General features: G+C 37.1%; 1 protein-coding gene across 1 annotated transcript; it reads right to left on the bottom strand.

The window, feature by feature from the left end:
• Positions 1-1,990: 1,990 nt before the first annotated feature.
• Positions 1,991-9,680, bottom strand: LOC105034993 (BTB/POZ and TAZ domain-containing protein 3). Its single transcript, XM_010910392.3, is given in 7 exon segments — positions 1,991-2,481; positions 2,598-2,911; positions 3,639-3,945; positions 5,160-5,229; positions 5,232-5,289; positions 6,266-6,677; positions 9,498-9,680. Coding segments are annotated over 6 exon segments (1,221 nt in total). The 5' UTR covers positions 6,608-6,677; positions 9,498-9,680; the 3' UTR covers positions 1,991-2,351.
• Positions 9,681-11,409: the final 1,729 nt, after the last annotated feature.

Genomic DNA, 11,409 nt, shown 5'->3' with positions numbered 1-11,409 from the left:
AGATGAAAGGAAGAAAGACAAAATGATGACACCAAGTTCAAAATTAATAATTAAGATATTCAAATTAAATATGATCTATACTTTTTTTTTCTTTTTTGGTGACATATGATCTATACTTCTTTAAGTAACTAGAACCTATAGATGGTGTCTCACCTGGCTTCAAGCTGATTATTGATGGTGTCCTACCTGGCTTCAAGTTACTTATTGATGGTGTCTTACCTGGCTCCGTTCCCCTTCTTTGTTGTTGCCTAATTTTCCTTTTTGTTTGTCTTTTCCTGATGATAAATGAGATTAGAACAGTGCGTCAGGGAGTGATTTAAGACTCGTATTTTCTGCTCTGAAAACGAGAGGATGGGAGCCAAAATAAAAAAAAAAAGAGAGAAAGAACAAGAAGAGTCAAAGTGTCAGTGTAATCGCGGGCAATGGCAACTACTACTAATGACGGGAATGGTGGTGGGTTTCCTTTTCTGGTATTTTTCCCACGCAAGCTCGACACCATTGTTTTAAATTTTTTTAGGTGTTAAGAATGGATTCCCGATACTTTTTGATCTCCCCATGCATAGCCGGTAATTCCGGCGGATTGGTTTGGACAACAAGTCAATAAGCCTTAATTCACGTACCCATACAAAATCATAGACGGCTAAGACGGGGTTGAATCCAGACCCACATAAATACAGAATACTTTTGAGTTTTTTTTTTTGGATGGCTAGTGAAATGCATAGATAGAGAGACTCTTTGTGCACCGCGGTGGTGCGGCCGATGGTGGTTGGCTCAGACAAAGGCCGGAAAAAAAAAAAATTTCGCACTGCCCTCCACCCTGCACCCGAGCCATAACCACGGGCGATACTACTGAACTACACGCCGGGTGCACAAGTTTCTTTGCATAGATAATGAGTTTTGATTCCCACAACAATTTTAATAATATCAACTAGTAAAAATTAATTTTTAAAATATTTTTTTATTATGAATATCTCAAACTCTAATTAAATTTTAAAATAAAAAAATTATATAATATACTATATTATTGTATAACCATACACTATCAACCATCATATTTTTTTCTGGGATCAATTATTAAGATGAATGTAGAGAATAGAGCCGTAAAAAGAAGATATCATGATCCATGTTGTGCATGATCATATTGGTGTATGCGGTATAAAGTTTAATTTCCCCTAAATGGGAGCTGCAAGTCGGGTCTTCTGATCTACTTTTGATTGTAGGATCTTAAAAAAAAAAAAAAAAGATGGTCAACTTAATTTGACCCAAATTGATTGTGCACTAGTGCTTCCCCCCGATTTATATTTTCGATCCATACGAATTGGACCAAAATAAATCCTCTACCCAACCTTCATCATTTGCCATGGCACCAACCCGTCTAGTTGTTTGGGCCTCACCTGCAGTTATCCCATCGAAGGACGCTTGTTCAAAGAACCAAGCCTAGGAGTTCAGAGGAAGGCTCACATGCTTGCATTCAAAAGGGGTCCGCTTAAGATCCCTCGCTGCCTTCTTACACTCCTCTACTGGCCGTTCTTGCCACTCCCATGACTTCCACACATGCTTTTGTTGATCTATCATCCTACAAACACCAGCCGGAATGTTTGTGTTTCTTTAGACTGAATGCTAAATATCTAAAAATATGAAACCAGACAGTAAATTTGAGCCAATTGTAGAAACTCAAAATGCAGAGTAGCAGGATGTTGTTACCTCATTTTTGCTCACCAATTGATATTCTCTGGGGTTACCTGTCTAGGAAAATGGAACATTCTCAATCGAGAAAGACTTTGATGAGCATGGATGAAACAACCTATAGGTTCAAGCCAAACAATCATTGATTTGAAGCCAGCACAAAAGCGATTCATAACCATGGTCGTGATAACCCTAATCTGTTCTCTCCCAACTCAATCCTCAAGCTACAAAATTCATGCAACCACTATCAAATTAAGAGATGCCCAATTCTCTTCACCAATAGAATTAATAAGACCATGACACATCCAAAGAACATGAGTTCATATTATTTATAGGAGAAGGCACAAAATGTACAGTGATACAAAATTTTGTTCAATTCCACCATATTGTTACAGTCACCAGAATACAAGATCCATGCATGACCACCCCAGGGAAAAGATGGATAGAATGACATATGATAATTTAGCACTGAAATTTACTCTCAAGTTCTGCATAGGTCGTGATATAATTTCTTTACATACGGTGGCACCGTCACGGTGCAACAAGCTTTGGCAACCTAGATGAGTACAGGCAATGCTTATTTTAACATAGATACATGGACGGTACTCATAGCACTTATTCGTTAAGATACACTTCTGATCCCCTCTGTTGCTCACAATGGAGTTTTATATTACCAAGTTTCTCCGGGCAGAGATGGAGCTGATAGTTCCTTTCGCTGCCATCACTTTGCTGACCAACAGGTTCCATTTCAGTTCTTCCTTCTTGCTTATGTGCTGCATCTTATCCTTGAAATGCCTGCAACAGTGGAAGGTGAAAGTCTTCAAAATCACAGGAAGAAAGCATTAAACTTGCAGCAAAGAGCATCTAGTTGATGCCAATTTGTTATCAAAGCAAGCTAATGAATGACAAACCTGCACAAGGGGACCTTGCAAGAGTGTGTTTCAGAACACATGCAGGAATGAAGCTCAAGAAGCTGCCACATCCGTTTGCAATGTGCACAACCACCTGGGACACGAGTCTTGCAAACTGAGAAATGGCGGACCAGTAACTCCAGTCCCTTGCAAGCTGAGAAGTTGCAAGCAGCTTGGTTGTCTTTGAGCATCTTGTCACAAGGACCAATGGACCGACACCCATCTCTGCAGATGTGCAAAAGAGCTTCCATTGCTTCAAACAGCTGCATGTACACCTTTCTTTCTTCCATCTTTTTTGCCCTTTCCTGCTTTTTCTGCATCAGTGCCAAGACTGATGTCGATCAGGTCCAATGACTACATGTACAACAATAAAAATTAGAACGAGGAATAAGGGATAGATGATGTAAGTTATTGCCTCTTAACATGTGTCCATAGATGCAGATATGCAAATTTAGGATTGTACCTATCACTCATTCCCTCTCACAGAATATAATTAGTTCCAAAATTTTGGGAGCAAAAAAAGAAGGAACACAAATATGTTAGCAGATTAATATTTGTAGATCATAAAGCATCTTGAACACACAGCCAATTTAGGTACTCTTGAGGGTTTGAATTGTAGGCTGCTTTTTTTAAAAGAAAAAAGAAAAAAAGGAAGGAAAAAAAAACAAGATGAAAAAAAAGGTAAAAGTTAGTTAATCAGAAAAGTCACAAATGGTAATAAGTATGGACGCATGTATTGAACAAGCATGTTACATTACCCACATTGTTCAGTTATGTAGAAAATCCTGAGTTTCAAACAGCTCTCTGCAGCAAATTTACAAGGATTGGGCTACTGTAGTTCTGCATTGTGGTACATACCAAATCAACAAAAGGGTGTTTCTAGTGATACATGCAATAGGAAAAATAATTATGGTTTGCAATAGAAAATAAAACTCAGTGCTACTGCAAATTTCACATAACATGTCTGAAAAGTAAGCAAACATTAGATAAATAGTTGTAATAGAACCTTGCAAGTTGTAACCCGAGAAGAACTGAACTTACAGAATCTGCCTCCACCAGAGTCTCGAGAAGCTCCTGCTCGAGACAGGGGTTGGCTTGCTTCATTACTTTCCACCCGTCTGACACTGAGATGGTCTTGAACTCTTTAATGATCAAATGAGTACATAAAAGGGAAAGGCGCGGTGCATCACACTGTCTGGCTAACTGAAGCACATCAACCACATTCTCCAAGGTCAGCAATGTTGTTTCCAGTTCTTTGATGCAAGCCCTTTTCAGTGAAGGGACTGAAAATGTGTGTGACATGACAAGCAAGTGAAGAACAAATTTCTTCACTGCATCCGGTTCATAGCTGCATTGGAAACTGAAAGAAAGATCAATACATCTTCAACTATATAACTTTTTATAAACTCTTACCCAACAAATCACCCAATTGAGTCCTAGTGTCTAATGCCAATTCAATTAGATCATGTTTTTATCACCATAACAAATTGCACAACCATAACAAATAAATGAGTCCGTTGTCCATGCCTTGAATGGGTGATGGCTTGATAAATATTCAGTGAAAGAATCCCAGGTAAGAAGTTTCTGAGCTTTGAACATGCCAAACAACTGAGTTGGTAAGTCACTAGAAATTGGGTACTAGCTGCCTCTAGTTGAGTCTAGACAACATACTAATAAAATTAGGTGGGCTCTGCATCTGCCCTTTGCAAGTGTTGAGAAGTCTGTGGGCTTTAATAACAGACTATTTTCTGATGGACCAAAAACATGGATTGCTGAATTGGAATCTCGGATTTAAAACTTCTAACCCCTGCATCTCCCATGGACTGTTGGCAACAACACAAGATGCCATGTACACAATTTATAGGCAAGATTATCTAAATGAATTTTAGAGCATGATGCATGATATGTTGGTCTGTGTTCTCCATGTACTAATGCTATCATACATCAACGCTATCTTACCTATTTCCTCAAGTCAAATCAACTTATGCAACTTCATATCCAAGACTCTAGCTTCGTGCACATGGATTAAACAACTCTTAGAAAAACCAATTCTCACGTGAATGAATTCCTTGGCAGGATGTAAACATGTTTAGCAAGTATTTCATTGTCCATTAAATTTTACTAGCAAAGGACACCTGTAATGCATATGAATAAGAGGGGGAAAAGAGGAAACATGGAGACCTGGGCACAGGTCTTTCTTATTAAATTTTCAGAAAGTCTAAGTTACCAAACATGGAGCAAAGGTGGGGATCTTTTGAAATAGCAAATCTATGAAGACTTGTGGCGTTGGCACTCTAAAAGTCAGGCTACATTAGGGCAACTCAACGCAAAGTAGAGAGTCCAGTCATCAAGGCTTCTCTCATAAAATGGTAGAGATAGTGCTTGTATAGAGTCATATCAGCTTTTCCATGCCCAATGTTCAGTTTTGTCGATGCATGATTTAAATTTACGCGAAGCCTTCCAGATGACCATGGAACCAGTGAATATTAAACCATAAACCTTATTGGTAACTTAAAAGTTTCCAAGAAACTGCAGCAAAGAAAAGAGGAAATGCAGGCATACCATGAAGAGTAAAGAAATCGGATAAATGCACGGGCAGCTTCTGAAGGCACACCAGGAATTTTAATACATCGAATCCCTCTTTTTCTCTTGCTAGTTCTAACATATTCCTCAGCACAGGAGATGTAATACCCTGTTCAGAGACATACCAAATTTTATTCTTCAGTGAAAATCCGTTGGTAGATGTTGGGCTCCAAGACTACAGAGAATTAAGTGCACTAGGTAAGTCAAAGGATAATTCAAGCCTTTATAAGATCTTTTTTTCCTTTTCAAAAATGGATAGAAAAGGGAAAAAAGAATAAATGATGTTCATGTATCTTCAGCTCATTTTGGCATATGCGCTATTGGAGGAATGTTGAAGATACCCAGATTCCAACCCAAACAAAAAAATAAAAACAAAATAAAAGAAAGGGACTAACAAAAACTCAGCAAATTAGCTTATGACATCACTTCCATGTACAATATCATAGCCTCTTTGAGTGGGTTTCTATGTTGGAAATCTTTGCAGATATCTAGACCACTGGAACAGAAATTAGTAAAAGTCCAATCATCAGAAAAGAATAGAAAAACTTCAAGAATTTTGAAGACAATATTTTGATTGGTCCTTAATCATGAGATAGCTCACCTGCTAAATTCAATCTTTAAAAGCATTTTATAGATGCCAAGGACACATGACAGAAAACATATGCATCACTCTTTATACTTTGAACTATCTGCTACTAATTACAAGTTTACAGGCAATTTCCATGTTTCACATAACATCAGAACAATCATTAACCTATTTGGAACATGTAGGTTGCACTACCTCAGCAATCTCCAGTAGAAATTTTATAGATCTCATAACAAGAAGGACTTCTTTAGATGGCTACATTGGTTTGTAACCTACAAATTATGTGGACAAATATTTACTCAAAACTAATATCAAAAGACAATATAGGACTTTGTTAGAAAGGATTGGCCATTTCCAAGACATTGTATGGCCATATATCAGCTCCAATAAAATTCCCAATTATTCCATTGCCTACAATCATGTGATGCACAGTGCACTGATATCAAGAAGTAGGGCATACCATGCACATGACTGATGTCAAGGATTGCGACATACTTACAAGAACACTTGAGTGTGCCAAAATTATGCCCTTGTCATCTGTAAGAACACGGACGTCAGCTTCATATCCATCATAAAAAAGTCTGTCCCATGCATGCTTCGTTTCATCAGGAACATAACTGTAACCCTGTAGTTTTTTGTAGAATTTGTTTCTGCTATAGGATGCTCCTGGGAGTGGAGGTGGCTTCGGGATGTTACTACAATGGGATTGAGAAGATGTGCAAGCATCCGACACAGCTAAAAGTTCAGCAGAAATGCTTCCGTCTAGATGCAGGTTGAAGGGACCATCATATGATAGGCAATTTGAAAAAAGTTGTGGAGAATCCAGCTCAAGGCATGCCATCAACCACTTTTTCTCAAATCTTTGCGGCAACGAAACACAGAACGATATTATGTAATCTATCTTAAGCAATCTGAAACCAGAAAAGGGTACTTTTATTTATAGAAAAATAATAATTAAAATATTATAATTCTCACAAAAAAGCTGACATACAAGTTTCTGAATCAGAGTAAACAGTATCTGCATTAATAATATGATTTCCTTCAATTTTATCAAAGTCTTGAGAGATGGCAAAACATGTCAAGAGAATGCCTTTATTATCTGTGCATGTTCAGAAATGCCACTCTTTTTCTAATGTAAAAGGATTTTCTTCACTCGAATTTAATATCTTGCTTTTAGACAAATATGTGTAGATCTTATGACATATATTTGATAAAAATAACAAAAAATATTTGCTTGCATTCAAATGCCTGCCGCAGATAGTCAACACTCTAAGAAATTAATACCAGAGACCAAACAAAAACCAATGAAGAATGTGAAGATTATATAGACACAGCTAAATTTATACTTTAAAGACCTAGCTTTAGGAAGGAAGAAATGGCAAAATAGCATCCAGGCAGCTGAACCCAAGCTGAGCAGTTTTTGTTTTTCTTAATTACCATCAAATTCATCAGCTCACTTGTAAAAAGTGGCAGAATGAATGATTTCTATACATCCATTTTTCATTACTTATATGATATACAACAAAACAACCATTTTCAATATCATAGAGGAAGGGAATAGCTTGCAATAAAAGCTTCTAATAGGGATTAAGTATTTAACTATATACTAAAGGCTTCTATGCCAGGCAACAACTATCGAGATTTGTTGCTGGAGTAAAGGACAGGCTCTTTGACCAGTATTACTTGGTTTTCAGACATAAAATTCCATATGTGTATTGTTTTTAAAATGAAAAAAATCCTCCTCGGCTCGACTGCATGTGTAGCCCCATTATGAGTGGACCATGTATATTCTGTAGCTTGTTCTTTTCCTCTGCTTACTTTCTCTTTCATGCTGATTTTGTAGCACAAGTATAGGTTTCAGGAACCGGTACCGAGATCTGTATCGATTCCTGCTCGATACGGTATGTACTGTACTGTATCAATCCATACCAATATTAAAAAAATCAAAAAATTTTCACCCACCACCACTAAAAAAAAAAAAAACCCACGAACCATATCGAACTGGATCCGTACTGCACCGAACTGTCTAGTTTTGCGCGGTTTGGGACCGTACCTACCGAACCGACCGGTACGGTCTAGTTCGGGCCATGTACCGAAAAATGGCTTGAACTGTGTCGGTTCTCTATCGGTACGGTATGGTACCAGGTGTACCGGCTGGTTCGGATTAGTATGGAATATCATGCTTCACACTACTTGAATTCTCTAGGTTGATGATTTCAGTTTGTTTGATTTTTAATATCAAGAATCAAGATTTATAATCATATATTCATGTAGAATGGGTGCTACACAAATTTGCAACTAGATGGTGAAGTTTTGTATATAGATTTTTTTTTTGAGATGTTTTTCATAGAGAAAAAAAATATTGTTCATAAACCTTAGAAGTTTTTTTAATAAGAAACCCATCAATCATAAAGCATTTATTGTTGGTAGACCTAAAATTCAGTTGCGGGACTAGGGTGCAATAACTTTGATCAATAAAATTTCATGCTTCTTTGCAGAATAAATCAACATGACTTGCTGAAGCATGAAACAACAAGATCTCCATGAATCTTTCCCTTTATAAACATTATACAAGAAAATCGGAGTGTTACTTGCAAACAAGAAAACAACAAATGGAAAATCACTAATTAGTTCATCAAATTTCTTTGTTTTCTTAATTCAAAATTTTTGAAAAGTCATACCAAAGAATTCTTCTCATGTTTGCTGCTAATAATGAGAGTTAAAAAGGAGAAATTTCCTGAGAGAAAAACTATGTTCTTAGACATTATGAGTTTCCAAGTGCAGATATTGAAGTGTTATCTTTTCCTTTGTTTGTTATTAGATAAACAACATACCTTTTGGACGCACAATAAACATTGGAGGGAATTTTTAACAAAAATTAAATTTGAAATAAATATTATTTTATTAGAAAAGTACAAGGAAAAATAACAGCCGTTATTGGTGTTATAAAGGTCCATCGTAACAGGAAATAATGAAATGATAACTTTTATATTTTTCCATATTATTTATTTTAATAACGTAATGGAATTGGCCGAAACTCTTATAACGGCCCTTATAACATTCACAACGCTGTTATTTAAAACTATGACTCTAGCTCAAAGCCTGTTGCCCAAAATAACGTCCCAATCTCTCCATGACGAGCTCGTTACTTGTCCCTTGTACTGAAAGTATCTATGGGCGCTACCAAAACAATCATTTCCTTGGTTTCAAAAATCATAAATATTGTAAAAAAAACGTAACCACGGCTTATTTATGCTAAGGTAGCTTTCATATCGATAGCTACCATAGATATGAATTTTTTAGGGGTAAAAGAAATCTAAACATGCGCAAGAGTTTATAATTCTTTCGAATCCTACATACATTAATATAAGCAACCAGAAATCAGAACCAACCATGATATACATAAGAAAACTTACAGGCATTTAAATATAATAAGGATTCAACAAAGGTCTTTCTATCCACATCTATCAAAATCACAAGACCTCAATGATCGGAAGATCATATACAAGACCATATCATCTCAGATCTCTCTCGAATAGCAAAATTGAACAAGATATGCAACAAATAGCAATCTATACGTCAAAAATAAAAGCAACTTTTGTCTCCATGATCACTCAAATCCTGCAACAATAAGCTTCTTCCAGTTCAAACCAGCAAAAAAGTCAACACCTCTAACAAAAACCTCTAAAATCGTATCAAAACCTCGATCCTTCCCATCAAAACCGACTTACCTCGATCATATGCGAGAATATTTTCCTTGCCAGAACTCGTTGCGGTAGAAGATTCTATTGACGCGAAAGGGAGAAGCAAGAAAAAAAAGAAGAGGAGGAAAAAAAAACAAGAACCAGAGAGAGACGAAGAGAGCAGGGGAGCTCAGGCTTCGGTTTTTTGCCATAAAGTAAGCGGTGGAGAAAATGGCAGTAGAAGACAAGCGGGCGGCCGGGTGGGAAACGGCCGACCTTCACGTGTACTGAAGAGCAGACGAAGGAATCGGAGAGCGACACGTAAGGAGATAAAGCCACGGCACGGGCGATCGGTCGTGGGACGGAAGGAACCGGGTCCGGGATCTGCCTGCGAGAGAATGACACAAGCTGTGCCCACCGCATCCCACCATACGTGTGGGCCCCCAATGAAACCAAGCCCCACGCTAGTGAAAGTTCCTTGTCCAGTTTTGAAGGGAAGTTTAGTGGGGGCCACCAACATTGTGAATTGTGATTATGATGTCAGTCGATCCCTAAATTTTGTGCGTCCAATATTGTTGGTAAATTATTGCTCTCTAGCATTCCTGCTGCTCGCTTAAGCTAACTTCTTATAATTAGAAGGTGGTTAACTGCTAAATACCTAATATATGGTATGCTAATGCTGGGCTTTTTTTTTTTTTTTTTTAATATGGATTTGTTTTGTTTACTAAAATGAGATATGGAAATCAAGTCGACAGACCTCTTGGTTTAGAGCATTGCATCTATGAGTTTGGAAATCATGTGATAAAGAGGCATGCCCTCAAGGTGAGTTGCTCATCTAGGCAAGAAGGGTTTTTTGATAACAAATCATCATTTTTTTAACGGAAATATTTAGCTAATTTTTGAGATTTTGTAAGAAATTAAACTTTGGAATTAGATTTGGATATAAATTAGTGATTTGTATGCCATGGTGGGACACAAGGAGGGAGAGGCATTAAATGAGTGCAACTATTATAAAAAGAGGATGTGTATATATATATAGTTAGTTGTGATCATAATTTAGCAAAATCAGTGCTGTATTATACTGATGTTTTTCCCTCAAAAACATTTATATGGTGACACTTGTTATCATCTAAGCTTGATACTTTACAAGTCTACATTTTGCCTTCCAGTGCATTCTCTTTTTTCCAGAATATGCAGTTTTTTTAAGAGTTTCTCCAATAAAACTCAATAGCAATATATTTTTTAAGAAATTAAGAATATAAATCAATGAAATTTAACGATGAAAATTTGCTTAGAATAAACCAATTCTAATACAGAAAAGATAGTGTGGCATCAATCCAGTACAAATATCAGGTTGGTGTATGCTAAGGTCTCTGCATTGTACGCCATGCCAATTACTTGCAAACAGGGACATGGCATGGAGGTATCATCTAAAGAGCAATTATTGAGAAAGTAAGACTCTAAGGTCATTTTTTAAGCTTAGAAGATCCACTTCACTCAATATGATAAGAGAAACACTGGATGCTCCCAGAAATCATTGAGGTCATCTGGAAATTGACGACCACTTTTGATAGATGAGAGTTGGAAATCTATCAAGTTTCACATTGAACTAGAGAGATCTGATACATAATCACTAGCCCTCTGTGTCTTGCAGAATGACTAGTGATTGAACAGGGCTACCAAGTTACCACTCAATCACTAGTTGTTCCTCACTGCATAGAAGCTGGGGATTGGGAAATGGACCTCTCCAGTTTAATCCTAAATAGAGGGGAACTAAACTTGGTAGGTATGTGGCTAATGGGGAGGCTGATCATGCTCAGAATGTCCTCTACCTTGACTCCAAGGCACATTTAACCTTCAAATTTCTATGGGACATATTAAAGTCATGGTAAATAAGCTGCGTAGCTCCTTAGGGAAGAGAGAGAGAGAGAGAGAGAGCATCTAGAATGAACAACTTCCC

Source organism: Elaeis guineensis, chromosome 1 (assembly GCF_000442705.2).
Source record: "Elaeis guineensis isolate ETL-2024a chromosome 1, EG11, whole genome shotgun sequence".
In the NCBI taxonomy this organism is placed as follows: Eukaryota; Viridiplantae; Streptophyta; class Magnoliopsida; order Arecales; family Arecaceae; genus Elaeis; species Elaeis guineensis.
Note: the sequence above shows the minus strand (reverse complement) of the source record. Positions and strands in the feature narration are given on the sequence as shown.